This window comes from Mus caroli, chromosome 1 (assembly GCF_900094665.2).
Source record: "Mus caroli chromosome 1, CAROLI_EIJ_v1.1, whole genome shotgun sequence".
Lineage (NCBI taxonomy): Eukaryota > Metazoa > Chordata > Mammalia > Rodentia > Muridae > Mus > Mus caroli.
Genome location: NC_034570.1, coordinates 156,319,715 through 156,334,884, shown reverse-complemented (window position 1 = coordinate 156,334,884; position 15,170 = coordinate 156,319,715). Strand labels below are relative to the sequence as shown.

The following is a 15,170-nucleotide window of genomic DNA, read 5'->3' as shown; positions in this document are numbered from 1 at the left end:
CCTTCCTTCCTTCCTTCCTTCCTTCCTTCCTTCCTTCCTTCCTTCCTTCCTTCCTAACAATTATTTTTCAAGTGGGGTATAGTGTGGTACATGACTTTAGAATCAGCACTTGGGAGGAGTTGCAAAGAAATAAATACAACACACCAAAATAGACTCAAAAGACTGTACAACTCAAGGAACTTCTTTTTATCCCATTAGATTATACATTCAGAACACAAGCTATTAAGCTTCCTTCACGTTGAATTTTATACTTCACTATCTAATATATTTTTATGCAGTATCAGCTACCAAAACTAAAAAATTCCGTGGCAGAGTTACAAAAGAAATTAGCTTTGTATCCCTTGTAATTTGTATCTGTTTCCTGCATTCAGTCAGCCCTTCCCTCACCCCCATAACCTTTCTTCTTCTTTTTTCTACATGTGGTATCATAGCCCATGTACATTTATTTGCATATAACTGGCTAGTTTCCACAGGAGGGAGATGATGTATTTTTTTTCTTTCTGAGGTTAGGTAACTTCATTTAATATTACACAATCAAAGTCCATCAATTTTTCTGCAAATTTTATGATTACATTTTTCCTTAGAACTTTATAGAATTTCGTTTTATATATCAGGTTTTCATTGGCCATTCATCTGTTGACAGACCAGATTCCAATTTCTTGCTTTAGTGAATAAAGCAGCAAGGGTTGTAAATATCTCTATGATAGATTGTGGAGTTGTGGGTATGGGCCCAGCAGTGACAGAGTGAGATCATGTAGTAGTTCTATTTTTAATTATTTGAGAAATTTCCAAGCTGATTTCCATAATGACTATACTAATTTGCATCTCTCCCAACAGTAATGTCACCACATCTTCTATCACATTTGTCAGACTTACTGATAGCAGCCATTCTCACTGGGGTGAGGTCTTACCTCAGAGTAGTTTAAATTCTCATTTCCCTGATGGCTAGGGATATTAACACATTAAAAATAGTTGTTGGCCATTTTTGTTTGTTTCTTTTTTTTAAGGTATCTATTTAGCTTATCTGCCCATTTGTTAATTGGCAGTTTTATTTCCTTGGTATTTGACTTCTGCAGCTCTTTGTAAATTCTGAACATTAGCCCTCTGAAGTGTGATATAAAGATTTTCTGCCATTCTGTATGTAGGCTGTCAGTTTGCTCTGTTGATTATTTCTTTTAATGATTTTTAAAATATACTTATAGGCAAGGTAAAATGAACCACCATTGAGGGAGAAAGTGTACAAATTAAAACAAGTGGGTTGGGGGAGAAACCAGAGTTCTCATTTCAAGAAGCCACATGAATGTTGATGGTTGTTGTGGCTTGCCTATAAGTCTAGCCTTGAAAAGCAGTGGTGGAGCTTTCTCTAAGCAAGCTGGCTAGCAAGACTACTCAGTGAATATGGAAGAAGAGTGATCAAGTATGATTCCTAACATCAATCTCATGTGCAGTGAACTATGCACCTACAGAAACATGCATACACACCGCACACATGATGGCAGCAGTATGCAGAACAGAGGGTTAGTTGGGAAGAAGACAGGAGAACTGCATTTGTGGTCTCCAGTACTCCAGGTGCCTACTGCACCCAGAGGACTCACTGCAGTGCAGTGAGATAATAATTTTGATATCAAATTCATTTTACAGAAAAATACATATAAAAAATAAGCAGTCAACATTGAGACTATTCCTTAAGAAGTATGTGATTCATGAGAATTCAGTGTAAAGAAAAATGTATTTCCAAGTTGGAAAGAAAGTGTTATGGAAGACATCATTAGAGGAGGTGGAGTTTATGCTGCCCATTGAAGAATGGGTTACAGTTAAACATAATAGTGGTTGGCATTTTACCTTCAGCATGAAGAAGCAATAAAAGCTAAGGTGAAGTTAAAGAAAGTTGTACCAAGTACCTCTCTCTCTCTCTTTTTTTTTTTTTTTTATTTTTAAGTTATGGTATGTTGTATGATCTCCAGACCCTTTTCCATTTAGTCATTCCCAAAATTACAGAATTACATTCTTGTAGAGACTTTAATGCCAGTATTACTACATTGGCTTTCTTTTTCATTGGAATTGGGATTGATCCTCTATCTTGCTGTGTTTATTGCATGCACACTAGTGTGATGTGGGATTCTCATACACGTTCATGTAAAGATCAGAGCAGGACATCAGGTTTCTTCCTCAGCTGCTTTCCCCCTTGTTACAATGAGAAAGGCTTCTCACTGCACTTGTTTTGGCCAGGTTGGTTGTCCATCGAACTCTCCTTGACCTATCTACCTCCACCTTCAGTGCTAGGGTTTTAAGCACACATAAGGCTTTTTACAAGATGGCTGGGAATCCAAACTCAGGGCCTCATACTTGTAGAACAAGTGCTCTTACCAACAGGCTCCAACCCTGTAGCCGAGTTCTCCTATGACAATATCAATATCTTTTTAGCAAATGAAAAAGCCAATGTAGTTTAGTTATGTAAGCCAGTGTACATTTATGATATACCACCCTAAAAGCTGTATTTTAAGAAGTCCTGATAACCAATGATTTCTTGGTTCTGTACTATTTATTAGTTATGTGGTTAGTAGCTGTGTGACCCTATCCCTAGGGAAATAAGAAAAAAGATCTTTTCACTCAGATAGGGCACCCACAACACACCAAAGCAAAGATAACACCAAGTTTAACTTGGTGAACCAGTGAGTTTGAGGTAATTACAGGAATACAGGTGAAGGGTTACTTGCAGGAACATAAATGGCTCAAAGACAGCTGCATCACTGAAGCCCATCCCAGTGTGAGGGAGACTCGTGAAAGCTGGAAGCATAGAGTTCACTATAACAATTTGCAGGCAGCTGCACAGGCTAGACTATCTCTTCCAGGTAGCTTGTCTGAGATTGTCTCTTGGCAGTCTTTACTGCTTATATAAACTTGAGAAGGGAGCAGCCAAACTCTTCTGGGTCAGTTTCAGGGGCTTCATGAAGGTTCTGAGATGTAAACTATCTGAGTCCTAACATGTTTTCCTACAGGCTGAAATGTGTGAGCTCAAAGGAAACTGCTATATAATGCAGGTATTTAAAAATTGTATTCACAAAAGATGACCAGACATCATTTTCTCTAACATCAAAATTATGATTCCAAAAGACTAGGACATTGGTGGATATAGTTGCTGTTCTTTAATAATTTGAGAACTTGATGCCTTCAGCCTGAGTCTTGGAAACATCTCCAGATGAAATTCTCAGCTAACTAGACCAGTACCATTACAGATTTCAGATTCTGGACTACCTTTGAATTTATGTAGGGACCATTTCTAGTATGCTTTTTTCTTTTATCATTATTAATATTAGCATAATGTTTGTTGCATATTTTACTTGTGGACCACATTCTTCATTGGCAAAGGGTACTTTTATAAGCCCCAATGTAGAAATTCCAACACTAGTATTTATCGGTGTGCTTTCATAGTAAAGTTTAAGTAGTAGGAAATCCTGTAGCAGTGATTCTCAACCTGTGGGTCACCACCCCTTTGACAAACTTCTCTCTCCAAAAATATTTACATTATGGATCATAACAGTAGGAAATTATAGTTAGTTAAAATATAGTTATATAGTTATAGGTAGCAACAAAAATAATTTTATGGTTAGGATCATCACAACATGAGGAACTGTATTAAAGGGTTACATTATTTGGAAGGTAGAGAACCATTGGACTATGGGATACTGAAAGTGGTTGAAGAGCTTCCAAAGAGCCTTGAGAGCAGAGTTAAAGCATAGATTATTCTTTTGGTCTAAAAGAAAAAAAGAGTCCTTCTAGTACTTAATTGATAGGTATCATATGAAACACTGTTTCTAAGAGCTTCTAACCTCTGTATACTGAGAAATTTGCTGTGCTGCTATCCATATGCACCTGTAGCAAGAAACCGAGCATTGGTAAATTACTGAGCTTTGCAGAATGATGGTGCTGGTATAGTGGTGTACACCTTTAAGTCAGCACTTGGGAGGCAGATGCAAACAGATCTCTGAGATATTTGAAGGCCAGCCTGGTCTACAGAGCCAGTTCTAAGACAGCCAGAGCTACAGAAAGATCCTGTCTCCAAATTAATTAATTATTGTAGTGAATAGTGGTTATATTCTTCTAATCAATAAATGAGAAAGCAACTCATCCTTTTGACAAGAGATAATCTAAGTAACAAAATTTTAAAAGTAGTGTCCATTTTATTTATTACCAATTAAAATATAAAACACTAATGAGAAGATTTGTATGCATAAGTAATCAGAGATTGTAACTTTCTTCTTCCTTTAAGGACAGCTTAGCTTCATGCATTTTTCACATTTTTTTTTCTAACAAGAAATTATATACATATATATATACATATATACATATATATATGTGTATATATATATATATATATATATAGAGAGAGAGAGAGAGAGATACTTTACATCTTGCTTGAAGCAAAAATCTAGACTGCACTGTTCTTTCAATTAAATCCATTCTATAGCACCCTGGCCTAAAGCATTGGCAGTAGAAATTGGAAGTCAAATTTAATGAGCCATTGCTGGGGGAGGGGGCAGTGTATGGAGATTGTGAGGGAGTAAAATAAGAAAGAAGGGAAGAGAGTACAAACATGAATACTTGTATTGGTGTCGGGCTGGGGATGTAATGGTGTTCTTTGAGCAGGGACTACCCAGGAGAGGAGTAGAATAGAAAGAGATAGTTTTAGCTCTGAAAATGTTATATTCACAGTATCTTGTAGTATTTGAATGGGAAGGTACAAGAAGTTAGAGAGAGCAGTAACTCTCCTTCTAGAGAAAGGAACGCTGGTCATGGAGGGCCCAAAGCAAGGAGTTTCTAGGAGCAAGAGACTGGAGTAAGTTGGAAGAAGGACCAATCACAGAGCCCTCCTTCACCATTGAAAAGGTTGGCAGATAGATAGGAACCTATACCACTGCCAGCTTGGTGTCCAATTGCTGCAACTGATATTTAAATTCACATTACATTAAATTAAGAAGTCAGTTCTTTGGTCACCATGACATGCTTGGTAAGTTCATTTAGTCATGGATAGTGATGGTTACTGGGTTACCACAAGGTTCTGGCAAGCCATGCTTTCAGTTTCATTTGGTTGGGGGATTTTAAGTTCCCTCCCTGGTTTCTTCAGTGACCAACTGCACACTCAAGAAAGAGTATATTGTTCATAGATGTCATGGCTCTTGCCTGTAATTCCAACCCTTCAGAAGTAGAGGCTAGAAGGAATTCAAGGTCATTCTCAACTACGTAGCAGGCTTCAGGACAGCCTGAACTACAAGAGATCTTGTTTCACAAACAAACCAGAAAGGCACTTTACTTTTTTAGTATTTGTAGTTGGCATAGTTTTTCTTGCTGTGAGTTGTTTTATTTCAGTTTTATCAAATAAGACACAATAAATTACTTTAGTCTCCTTTTTTTAATTTGTTAAGGCTTACTTTTTTGACCTAAGGCTACTTTTGGAATATTCTGTACATATTTGTTAAGCCCATTCGATTTATGATGTAGTTTAAGTCTGTTTGACCTTTTAGATTGGACAACCTATTTAAAGATGAGAATTGAGTATTAAAGTAACCAATATTTATTTTGTCATAACCAATCAGCCCTTTTATACCCACTAGTGTTTATTTGATAAATTTGGGAGTTCCTTTATTCTATGCATGTATGTTTACAATTGTTGTATCTTCTTGGTGGAATGTTCCTTTAACTAGCATGTAATGGCCCTATTTGGAATTCTGGTTTGAAGTCTACTTTATCAGATGTCAGAACAGCTCCACCACGCTTAGTTTTTTATTCTGACTAGTTAACTTCCCTCCTATAACTCTCAGTCCTTATCTATCTAAGTGCACCAGGATGCTTCTTGGCAACAAAAGTTAGTCTGGTCTACTTTTGTTGGCGAGTTGAGGCCATTTCCATGTGAGGTTGATACACATTTAACTAATTTAATTGGTTGCTTCTCTAGTTGGTTGGATTGTTTGCCTTTCTTCCACGCTGGTAGGGGTTTTCTGGATTATTGTGTATTTTCCTTCCTTCTCTGTTTAACATTCCTCTAAGTATCGCTAGCTTGGTTGACACTGCCTTAGCTTCTGCTTAAACTAAAATGTCCTTATATTTTGCCTGTCTTAAAGAGTAGATTGCTCTATGGAACAGTCTTAGCTGCAGTTCATTGACTCTCAGTAGTTGTGCCATTCCATCCTTCCCTGGATTTTTAGGTTGCTGACAAGATGTCAGATATTATTCTGATGTCTTTGACTTTGTAGGTAAGTTAGCATTTTCACGCTTAATTTTGAAATACTGTTTGTTTTCTTGGTATTCTAGACATCTGACTATAAAAGTGGTGATGTATTTCTTCATTTCTGTTTCAGGTTCTAAATATCTCTTAACATTTGAGGGCTTCTTTCTTTATCTTGATTTGAGAAATTTCCACTATAATTTTGTAGATGAGATTCTCTGCCTTTATTATTTTTTTTAATTTAATTTAATTTTTTGTTTTTCAAAACAGGGTTTCTCTGTGTAGTCCTGGCTGTCCTGGAACTCAGTCTGTAGACTAGGCTGGCCTCGAACCCAGAAATCCGCCTGCCTCTGCCTCCCCAGTGCTGGGATCAAAGGCGTGCGCCACCAATTCTGCCTTTAATTTTTAATCTCAGTTCCTCCCTCTAAATTTGGTGTCCTACTAGTTGCCCAGGGTTGTTGGCTATTGGTTTATTGTGTGGGGTCTGTCTGTCTGTCCATCATTCTGTTGTGTCACCCTCCCCCAACCCCTGCCTCCCACATGCACATGCCACATTGGTGTTTAAACGTAGTGTTTCTTCAGTCTTGTCCTCTATTCCTCCATTCCTAGTCTTCCTTCTACTTGGTTGAGTCTACTGGTAATGTTTGGTTCGTTGGGTTTTTCACTTTTGACTTTTGTTTTTTTTTTTTTTTTTTTTCCTGAACTGTTTCCCACACACTCCCTTTCTCTCCTGTGCTACTCACGTTCTCCTGTGTTTTGTTGAGGTTTTATGTTGCCAGCTCTCTGGAGATGGGACTTGATTGTGTCTTCCTTGAAGTCACGACCAATTTAACTAGTGAACTTTTGAAATTGTACTTATTTCACTATCTTTGAATTCAGTCATTGAGTTAGTTAAGATATTTTAGAGGAGTAATATTGCCTTGCTTTTTTCTACTTTTTGTGTTTCTAGGTTGTGATTTATGTATCTATTGTTTTAGACATCTCTTCAAGTTTTATTACAGAGTCTTAACTGCGCAGCCTACTCTTAGAAATGAATCCCCAGTATCAATTCAGTAAGGAAAAAACTGACGTGTAATAGCAACAACATCAGACTGTATAAAACACAGAAATACTCTCAAAGCTCAGTTAAAGCCCACCAGTCTGTAACCTCTGCACTAAGAATTATTCAGGATAAATGTGGGAATGATTAAGATAAGGAAAGGGGAAAAAGAATTGAAGAAGAATGTTGTGGGCAGGGAAGATCAGAAAAGATAAAATGAGAAATGAACAACAAAAATCCCCAAAATAAAAAATGCTACTTAAAGTATAGTAAAGAGCGGGAAATGGAAACTTGGGACAAAGGAAGAAGGAATTAAGTAAAAGAAAAATGTCTTTTAAGTGCCCACTTTTCTTACTCTCTAGCCTTCTTTTTCTCTCTCCCTTCCCCCTTCTCTCCATGTGGCCATGGCTGGTCTCCCTCTTTCTACCTTCTCTCTTTCTCTTGGCCTTTCTACAATAAAGCTCTAAAACCAAAAAAAAAAAAAGAAGAAGAAAGAAAGAAAGAAAGAGAAAAAAGAAAACTGTTTACCCAGCAGTGAAAGAAACCATATAGAGAATATTAGAAGAGCATGCAATGTAAAATACAAAGTAAAACATTCAGAATACAATAACATAAAGAGTGTAATAAAATGAAGGTACTAGATCCTCTAAAATTGAAGGTGACTGATTATATGTAGAGAGAGGTGCGGGGGTGGGGGGGAGTGGGGGGGGAGGTGTTGTGGAGGGGTCAGTCACGATGCGGTTTGTTCTTATCTTCTGTTTGGCTTACACTGGTACTGAGCAGGCTGGAAGGTATCTGCTAGAGTACCTTCTCCATACTTTCCCTTCTTTCATACCAGTGTCCCCATAGGGTCCATACTTAGCTTTGTAATCTGCGGACTTGATGAGTTCTACCACCTTCTAGAAACTTAGCAGTTCATACTCCCAGGTGAGCACTGCTCTGTTCTGAAGCATCTCCCAATTGGTGTGGTGGTATGGAAAGCCTTAACAGAAACGAACCTGTCTTTATACTTTGAAGACCTAGATAGTAATCACTTACTTGAAGCATGCAGTTGTGGATATCAGGTAAAACCTCTAGAACTTTAGAGTTTGGGGAATGTACAATAATAACTGGTGGATAGGTGGCCCCAGAAATTGGACACATCCCCTTGTGGACCTCAGGCTCAGGGCTGTGTTAAGATATGATCTACTTTAAGCAGTGGAGGTCAGCATTACCTTTCCCAGGCACTTTGCTATCTGAGCTGAGCCTCCTTCCACCTACATCTTTTGGCTTGTTAGTATTGCTTCTTTCCACTAATGCCCCGCAGGGATATGTCTGGCCCTGGGAGTTGTGGCAGATTATATCTTTGTCCCAATGCCAGGCCCCTGGTTTATCTTTTGAAGAAGCCATGTGTTTCCCCTCCCCTTCAAGGGATTAACATTTAATGACGGTTAAGATTTAGGAAAAATAGCTGAATAGTTCTCTTGTCAGTATTTGTTACATTTAGCCCTCATTACATTATTAACCTATATTAAATAAAGGTTAATATAGCATTTTAGGTGGCCTCCAATTTCACATAAAAAAGCGATCTCATAACTGAAAGGTAGATTAAATTTCCAATTTTAAAACTATATTTTTGTTACTGGAAGCAAAGAAGTTTCTGACTGTGTAAAATATACTCCATATATACCCATATGTTCCTTGTGCTTCTAGCAGGATGGGGATAGGAACAAGCAGCTGCACTGCACCTGTAGCACCTCGTAGTCCTGAGAATAGAAAGGGTATCTTGTTCTTAATAGATACTTTTTCCCAGGGCTTGGGCCTTTTGAACAAATTATTTTTGGTCTGTTGAAAGTGGAGAATTTTTGCAAATATTTCTAGGTTTAAAAAGAAAAGTGCAAAAATTTTTATTCTGAAGTAGTTTATGGTTTGTGTGATTCTGATGTTGCATCTGACACAGTAACAAATGCATTTTTATATTTGTAGAAAAATAATCTGGGGCCCCTAACATTGGGGAAAAAAACAAAACAAAAATAAATTGCATTAGAGTCTAATTTCTCAAAGGACTGATCTGTTTGAAAGCTACTGATGTTGTCTGGTAAGTGGTAATTGTGTGCTAAGACAAAACAGGTTTAAATGTAGTTAGAATTTTGAAAGATTATTTATAGTTAGTTAGCCAATAAATAAATAAATAAATAAATAAATAAATAAATAAATAAATAAAATAAGTGGGCAAAAGTAAATCTCCTTTAAAAAGTAGATTTGAGCAGGAGGAAAAAAGTGAAAGGAAATCCATGTCAGGCAGACCAACACTGAACAAGAATTTAAGTGAGCTCTGAATATAATACTCATGATAGAGATGTGAAAATACTGAAAAATCTTTCGTTTAGAGACAATTTGCCAAAGTTTGTCATTATTAAATTAATATTTCTCAATACAGTTATAAAATTTGATTCTTTATTTACAAATTTGTTTTGATTTAAAGGAAACAGTGAATGAGGGCTGGAGAGCTGCTCAGTGGTTAAGAGCACATGCTGCTCTTGCAGAGGCCCTGAGTTGGGTTCCCAGCACTCAGATAACATTCACAGCTCTCTGTAGCTCCAGTCTCAGGGGCTGCAGCTCCCTCTTCTGGCCTGTATGGGTACTACATGCACATAGTACCATATGTATATACATGCAGGCCAAGCACTCCTACACATAAAATGAAAAATAAATAAATCTTCAAGTAGTTAGTGTAACTGGGATAACCTCTGACACAGAATCCAAAAGCCTTACGTCTCATACCTTATGTCTTCTTGGGACCCCAGTTTGCTCCGGTTACTGGTTAATCACTTAGGTCATATTTTGCAAATAAGCATTGACTTGGATTCCTTGGTAATTGGATACAGGACGCTAAGTTACTATGCAGTTATACAGTTGAAATGTTTCTATATATTTTTTATATATTTTTTATAATTTTCTATATATTTCTATATTTTTTTTATATATACTCATTTCTACAGCAAGATCAGTCAGGTTCTTTTTTTTTCTTTAATGATCCTTTTCCATTTTACTTTTATCTAAAATGCTGCATAAATGAAATCATCGTAGTGTAGCCTTGGAGTCTCTCTGTGACCAAGCAGAGCAGAGTTGAGAATCAACTGTATTGTGTTTGTTGGTTCAGTTTCATTTCTTGTGTTGCCCACCGAATGTTAGAGACGTATAAAATGTAGTTTTGTAGTAAAGAGGAGGTATAGATTTATTGCTTCTATGCTTAAATGCAGTCAGAACTTAGTACTGAAGTCTGGGGAGGAATCCATTGTATACTGATATCCCCCCCCCCCCCCCGCTGCCTCTGAAGGGAAAAACAACTTTGTATGAGATGACTCTTCGATCCTTAAACCTCACAAAAATTCAAATCTTTCTTAGCTTGAATTGTACCTTGTAACTGGTGCTGTCCTTGGGCTCATCTCTCACTGTCTTCATTCTGTACCCAAAAATATTTTTTTCTTTTCCTGTCTTTTTTTTTTTTTTTTTTTTTAGGTAACTGTGTTTATGAATGGAACTTGCTTGTATTTTTTCATACTTATCTTTGTTAGGTTGTGGCATCAAGGCTATGCTACTTTACTTAATGAGATAGGAAGTTTTGTTTTGTTATACTGTTCTCTGGGGAAATATGTAAATGAGTTGAATTAGTTGTTCATTGAAATTTTGGAAGCATTTCTTGGTAAAGTTATTTAGAGAGAAGCATTCTCTTTGGGAGAGATTTTTTTTTTTTTTTTTTGGTTTTTCGAGACAGGGTTTCTCTGTGTAGCCCTGGCTGTCCTGGAGCTCACTTTGTAGACCAGGCTGGCCTCGAGCTCAGAAATCCGCCTGTCTCTGCCTCCCGAGTGCTGGGATTAAAGGCGTGCGCCATCACACCCGGCTGAGAGATTTTTTTTTTAATCTACTAATCCAATTTCTTTAAATGTCATAAGACTCTTGTATTTTCTATTTCTTCTTGAGTCAGTCTTGAAAAATGCTGTTTTTTAGAGAGTTTTCTCAATTTTATTAAGTTTTGGTCTTTTATCACTGTTTTTTCTTCAGATTAATTTTTCAGTGGTTTGATATTTTCCTATAGAATTGGACAGATTAAACTACCCCGTTCTTCCCTTAGCTCTTGGAAATACTAGAATCAAGAGTTTCCTGCCCACTTGCTTCTCTGCATGCATTATTTCTCTGTATGCATTGTTTCTCTGTATGTATTTGGATACAAGATTCAGAGTTCCAACCTGGTAGTGCTAGTCTGCAGAATCTTTGGCTCTGGCCAGCCATTTCTTGATGTACTCTAGACTACTTTGGTGCTTTTCAGGGTCTTTAGACCTTCATGTGTCTAATATTAATCTTCTTACATGATTCATTGGCCAAGAGCCCAATGAATAAAGTCCTGATTCCTTTTTCCAATGTTCCAGTTCTTCCAAGCATGTAAACTGAAGTATTATTTTGCCTCTGAACATCGCTCTCTCCTCATAATAGCTCATACCAAGTTCAGTTGGGTTGTTTGTGTCAGACCACCTTTCTTTGTTAGCCTAGTTTAGCAATAGTTTGTCTGTGTAATATATTTCTGCTCTCATCTCACAATGTCTCAAATATCTTATTAAGAGAAATTATCTGCTTTTGCATCTTACATTTCTGTATATATCTTAGTGGTTATCTTTGTATACTAATGGTCAGTCAGTTATAGGTACAAAAATCCACAAGTGAAGGCTCAGGAAAGCCAAGTTTGTTATACTCACAGGTCCAGGAGACAGGGAACATATGTGACACCCCTGGAAAAAGCAGATAGTTAGAAGTTTAAAGAAAAAAAAAAAAAACTAACAGACAAAAAACCAGGAGGGAAAAGCTTAGACCACAGAGTATTCACTGATCCTAGGAGAGGCAGTCGCTCTTCAGCTAGAAGGGTTTTGAGATGCCAATATATCATAATATTTTTATGGATTCAGATATTTACAGTATAACTACTATCCTACATCCCAACCCCTAAAAGACAAAAAGTCACATCAGTTCGACAGTATTAAGTGCTGATACTATTAACAGTAGTCAACTGCACTCAGGATGCTGGTGGAACTCAGTTCTCGAGATTTCAGTGCCTTGTAATTTATAAGGAGCTTCCTATCATTTTATATGAGAACTGAATGTAGAATCAATATGTGAATTTGAATGGACTCTATGCAAATTGGATGTGTAATGTTAAACACTGGCACTGGTTTAGAAATACTGTAGTTGGTTCTGATGGCACACATTTGTTATCCTAGCACTTGGGAAACTAAGGAAGGAAAGTCATGAGTTTGAGGCCAGTCTGGGTTCTTTGTGAGACCCTGTCAGGGGGTGGGGGTGGAGTGAAAGTATGAATCTCTACTTTTATATTCAGGAAATCATTACAACAACAAAAAACCAGAATTTTTTTATATAAAGTGTGATTTAACTATCAGACAGCCTCTTATTAAAGTGTTTCTATCAGTAGTAAATCCTTCTTGCTCCTCACAAAGTCAACAGTGAATTTCTTCTGTGCACATAAAATACTCAACTAAGTAGAACAAGAGTAGAAGACAGCCTGAGACCCTCTCTCGGGATAGTCTGTATCATCCTTTCCAACATTAAAATGATCTCTTCCTGAAAAACCACCAAATGCCATTGCCAGTTTTAACCTGCTTGTTCCAATCACTGTATCTCATACTGTGATCAGTAACACTTCTCTCCCACCCCATCCCCACCTCAAACAAGGTTTCTTTGTATAGCCTTGGCTGTACTGGAAGTCACTTTGTAAACCAGGCTGGCCTTAAACTCACAGAGATCTGCCTGACAGAGTCCTCCAAAGCATTAGGATGAAAGGCGTGTGACATTGCTGCCCAGCTCAGAAACTCTTAGAGTGGCCACTGTTTCAGTTTTGACCTGTTTTTTAAGCATTGTTGGTGTTCTACCTTTTGAAGAGAAATCACTGTCTTAGTTACTTCTCTACTGCCATGCTAAGACACCACGGCCAAGACAACTTACTGGAGAAAGTTATCGGGGTCTTATAGTTTCAGAATATGAGTTGTGGCCATCGTGAGCAGACAGGCATGATGCTATAGAAGCTGAGAGCTCACATCTTGAAATAATAACAATAACCATGAGCTGCTGAAGGGCTAACAGAGACTGGCATGGGATTTTGAAACCTCCGAGCTCATCCCAGTGGGTCACACATCTCCTCCAAAAAGGCCATACTTCCTTTCACCAACTAGGGACCAAGTATTCAAATACATAGGCCTATGGGGCCCTCTCATCCAAACTAGCACTCCCCCTACTGTATCTCCTTTTTATTTTAGTTAAATTTTTTCTTTATTTTAGAAAAATAATACATGTATATTATAAAATATCATCATATCCACTTCCTATTTTCCTCCATCTACTCCCCTTCTAACTTCATGGCTTCTTGGCAAGGGGTGGGGGTGGGGGTGTTTTGGTAAGTACAATTAGTGTTGTCCATATGTATATGGGTTTGGGGCACAGAAAATTTACTAGTAGGAACACCCTCAGAATAGATTGATCCTCCCTCCGACAGCAACTATCAACTGCCAGTGGCTCTTCATTAGAGGGATGGAGCCTGAATAATTCTTCTCTATTGTGCTAGAATTTTGACTGGCTTGACCTTGTGGATCTTAAGCAGGTCACTACAGGTACAAGTTCATGGCCATTTCACACACGGAAAACAACCTTTCACAGCACTTCTCCCCATCTTCTATCTCGTCTGTTCTTTCTGTCTCCTGTCCCTCAGAGTTTCTGGATCCCCTCCCATGGTGTCCAGTTTCCATTTTTCCAAATCTCGTCATCTCTTTGAAGATTTAGAAAAGTAATTGTTCAAGACAAGTTCCTAGTGATGTTGGTAACTGTAGCTGAATACTTTACTTCATTTGAATGTACTTTATTTAATAGTTATTTTGCTTACTTTCCAGGCACACAAACCAATGGCCTGGACTTTCAGAAACAGCCCGTGCCTGTTGGAGGAGCGATCTCCACAGCCCAGGCCCAGGCCTTCCTCGGACATCTTCACCAGGTAGACTGTTGACCAGCAGCCATAACTGAGAATGCTGTTAAACAAGGAGGCATGGCATGCTAGGGAGGTTATTTCAAGTCCTGTGTAACTCTTCTGCTCAATGATTCATGTGGAATTAATAGATTCTGCATAACTAGCTATTGATTCTATAACTGTGTGAACAAAAGAATTTTTTGTTGCATGGGACATAATATAACAGCGAGGTCACTTTTTTCTGTGAGCATGAGCTTGAGTCTGTGATGGCTTAGTGCTGCTAGTAAAACACCAGACTCACTTGAAATTAAGTAGTGACTACCACTACCATGAAACTATTGTCATTTAGGTAGCTAGTGATACCTACCACATGCCTCCCCTCCCCCAGTCTAAATCAGAGCATGAGTTCTGTTCATTTATGTTTTCATTCTTTTCACAAAAATGTCATTAGACTACCAAAACTTTTTTTTTTTTTTGGGAAAAAAAATTTTTTTTTTGCTCTTCTTGAAAATAGGTGAAATTCTAGGAAACTATCCTCAAATTTGTTTTTTAAGCGAAGTCAAGTTGGAATGAAGAATGTAGTTTCATTCTAATCCCAGGCACGGGAATGTGGGGCTGCTTCAGACTGTCTGCAGCAGGTGACTATGATTTGCCTTGGGCTTGAACAGAGGCATGGTTTTGCCAGCTGCAAATAGTTGTATAGACTGTATGATGTTTGAAATCCTGGAAAATTTTCAGAGGATATATGAATGTTAGAATCCCTATAGGTGGGTTAGTAGTTGTTGTTCAAGGGGGTTGATTGTGGTTTGTTAATAGCTCTGCTCAAAGAAGAAACAAGAGGAAAGATATTAAATTCAGGAATCAATCCCTGTCTGTCTCTGTGTGTGTGTGTCTCTCCCTCCCTC

The 15,170-nt window shown here is 37.8% G+C and overlaps 1 protein-coding gene across 9 annotated transcripts in view; it reads left to right on the top strand.

Annotated features, from left to right (window-relative positions):
• Pou2f1 (POU class 2 homeobox 1) overlaps positions 1–15,170 on the top strand; it is a 132,279-nt gene that overhangs the window by 73,681 nt on the left and 43,428 nt on the right. For all 9 annotated transcript variants that reach the window (XR_003837230.1, XR_003837229.1, XM_029480105.1 and 6 more), the window contains one exon: positions 14,192–14,292. Coding sequence is in view for 7 of the 9 variants with exons in the window: in XM_029480105.1 (XP_029335965.1) it covers positions 14,192–14,292 (101 nt within the window). In the remaining 2 variants the exon portion in view is untranslated. The remainder of the gene's footprint in view (positions 1–14,191; positions 14,293–15,170) is intronic.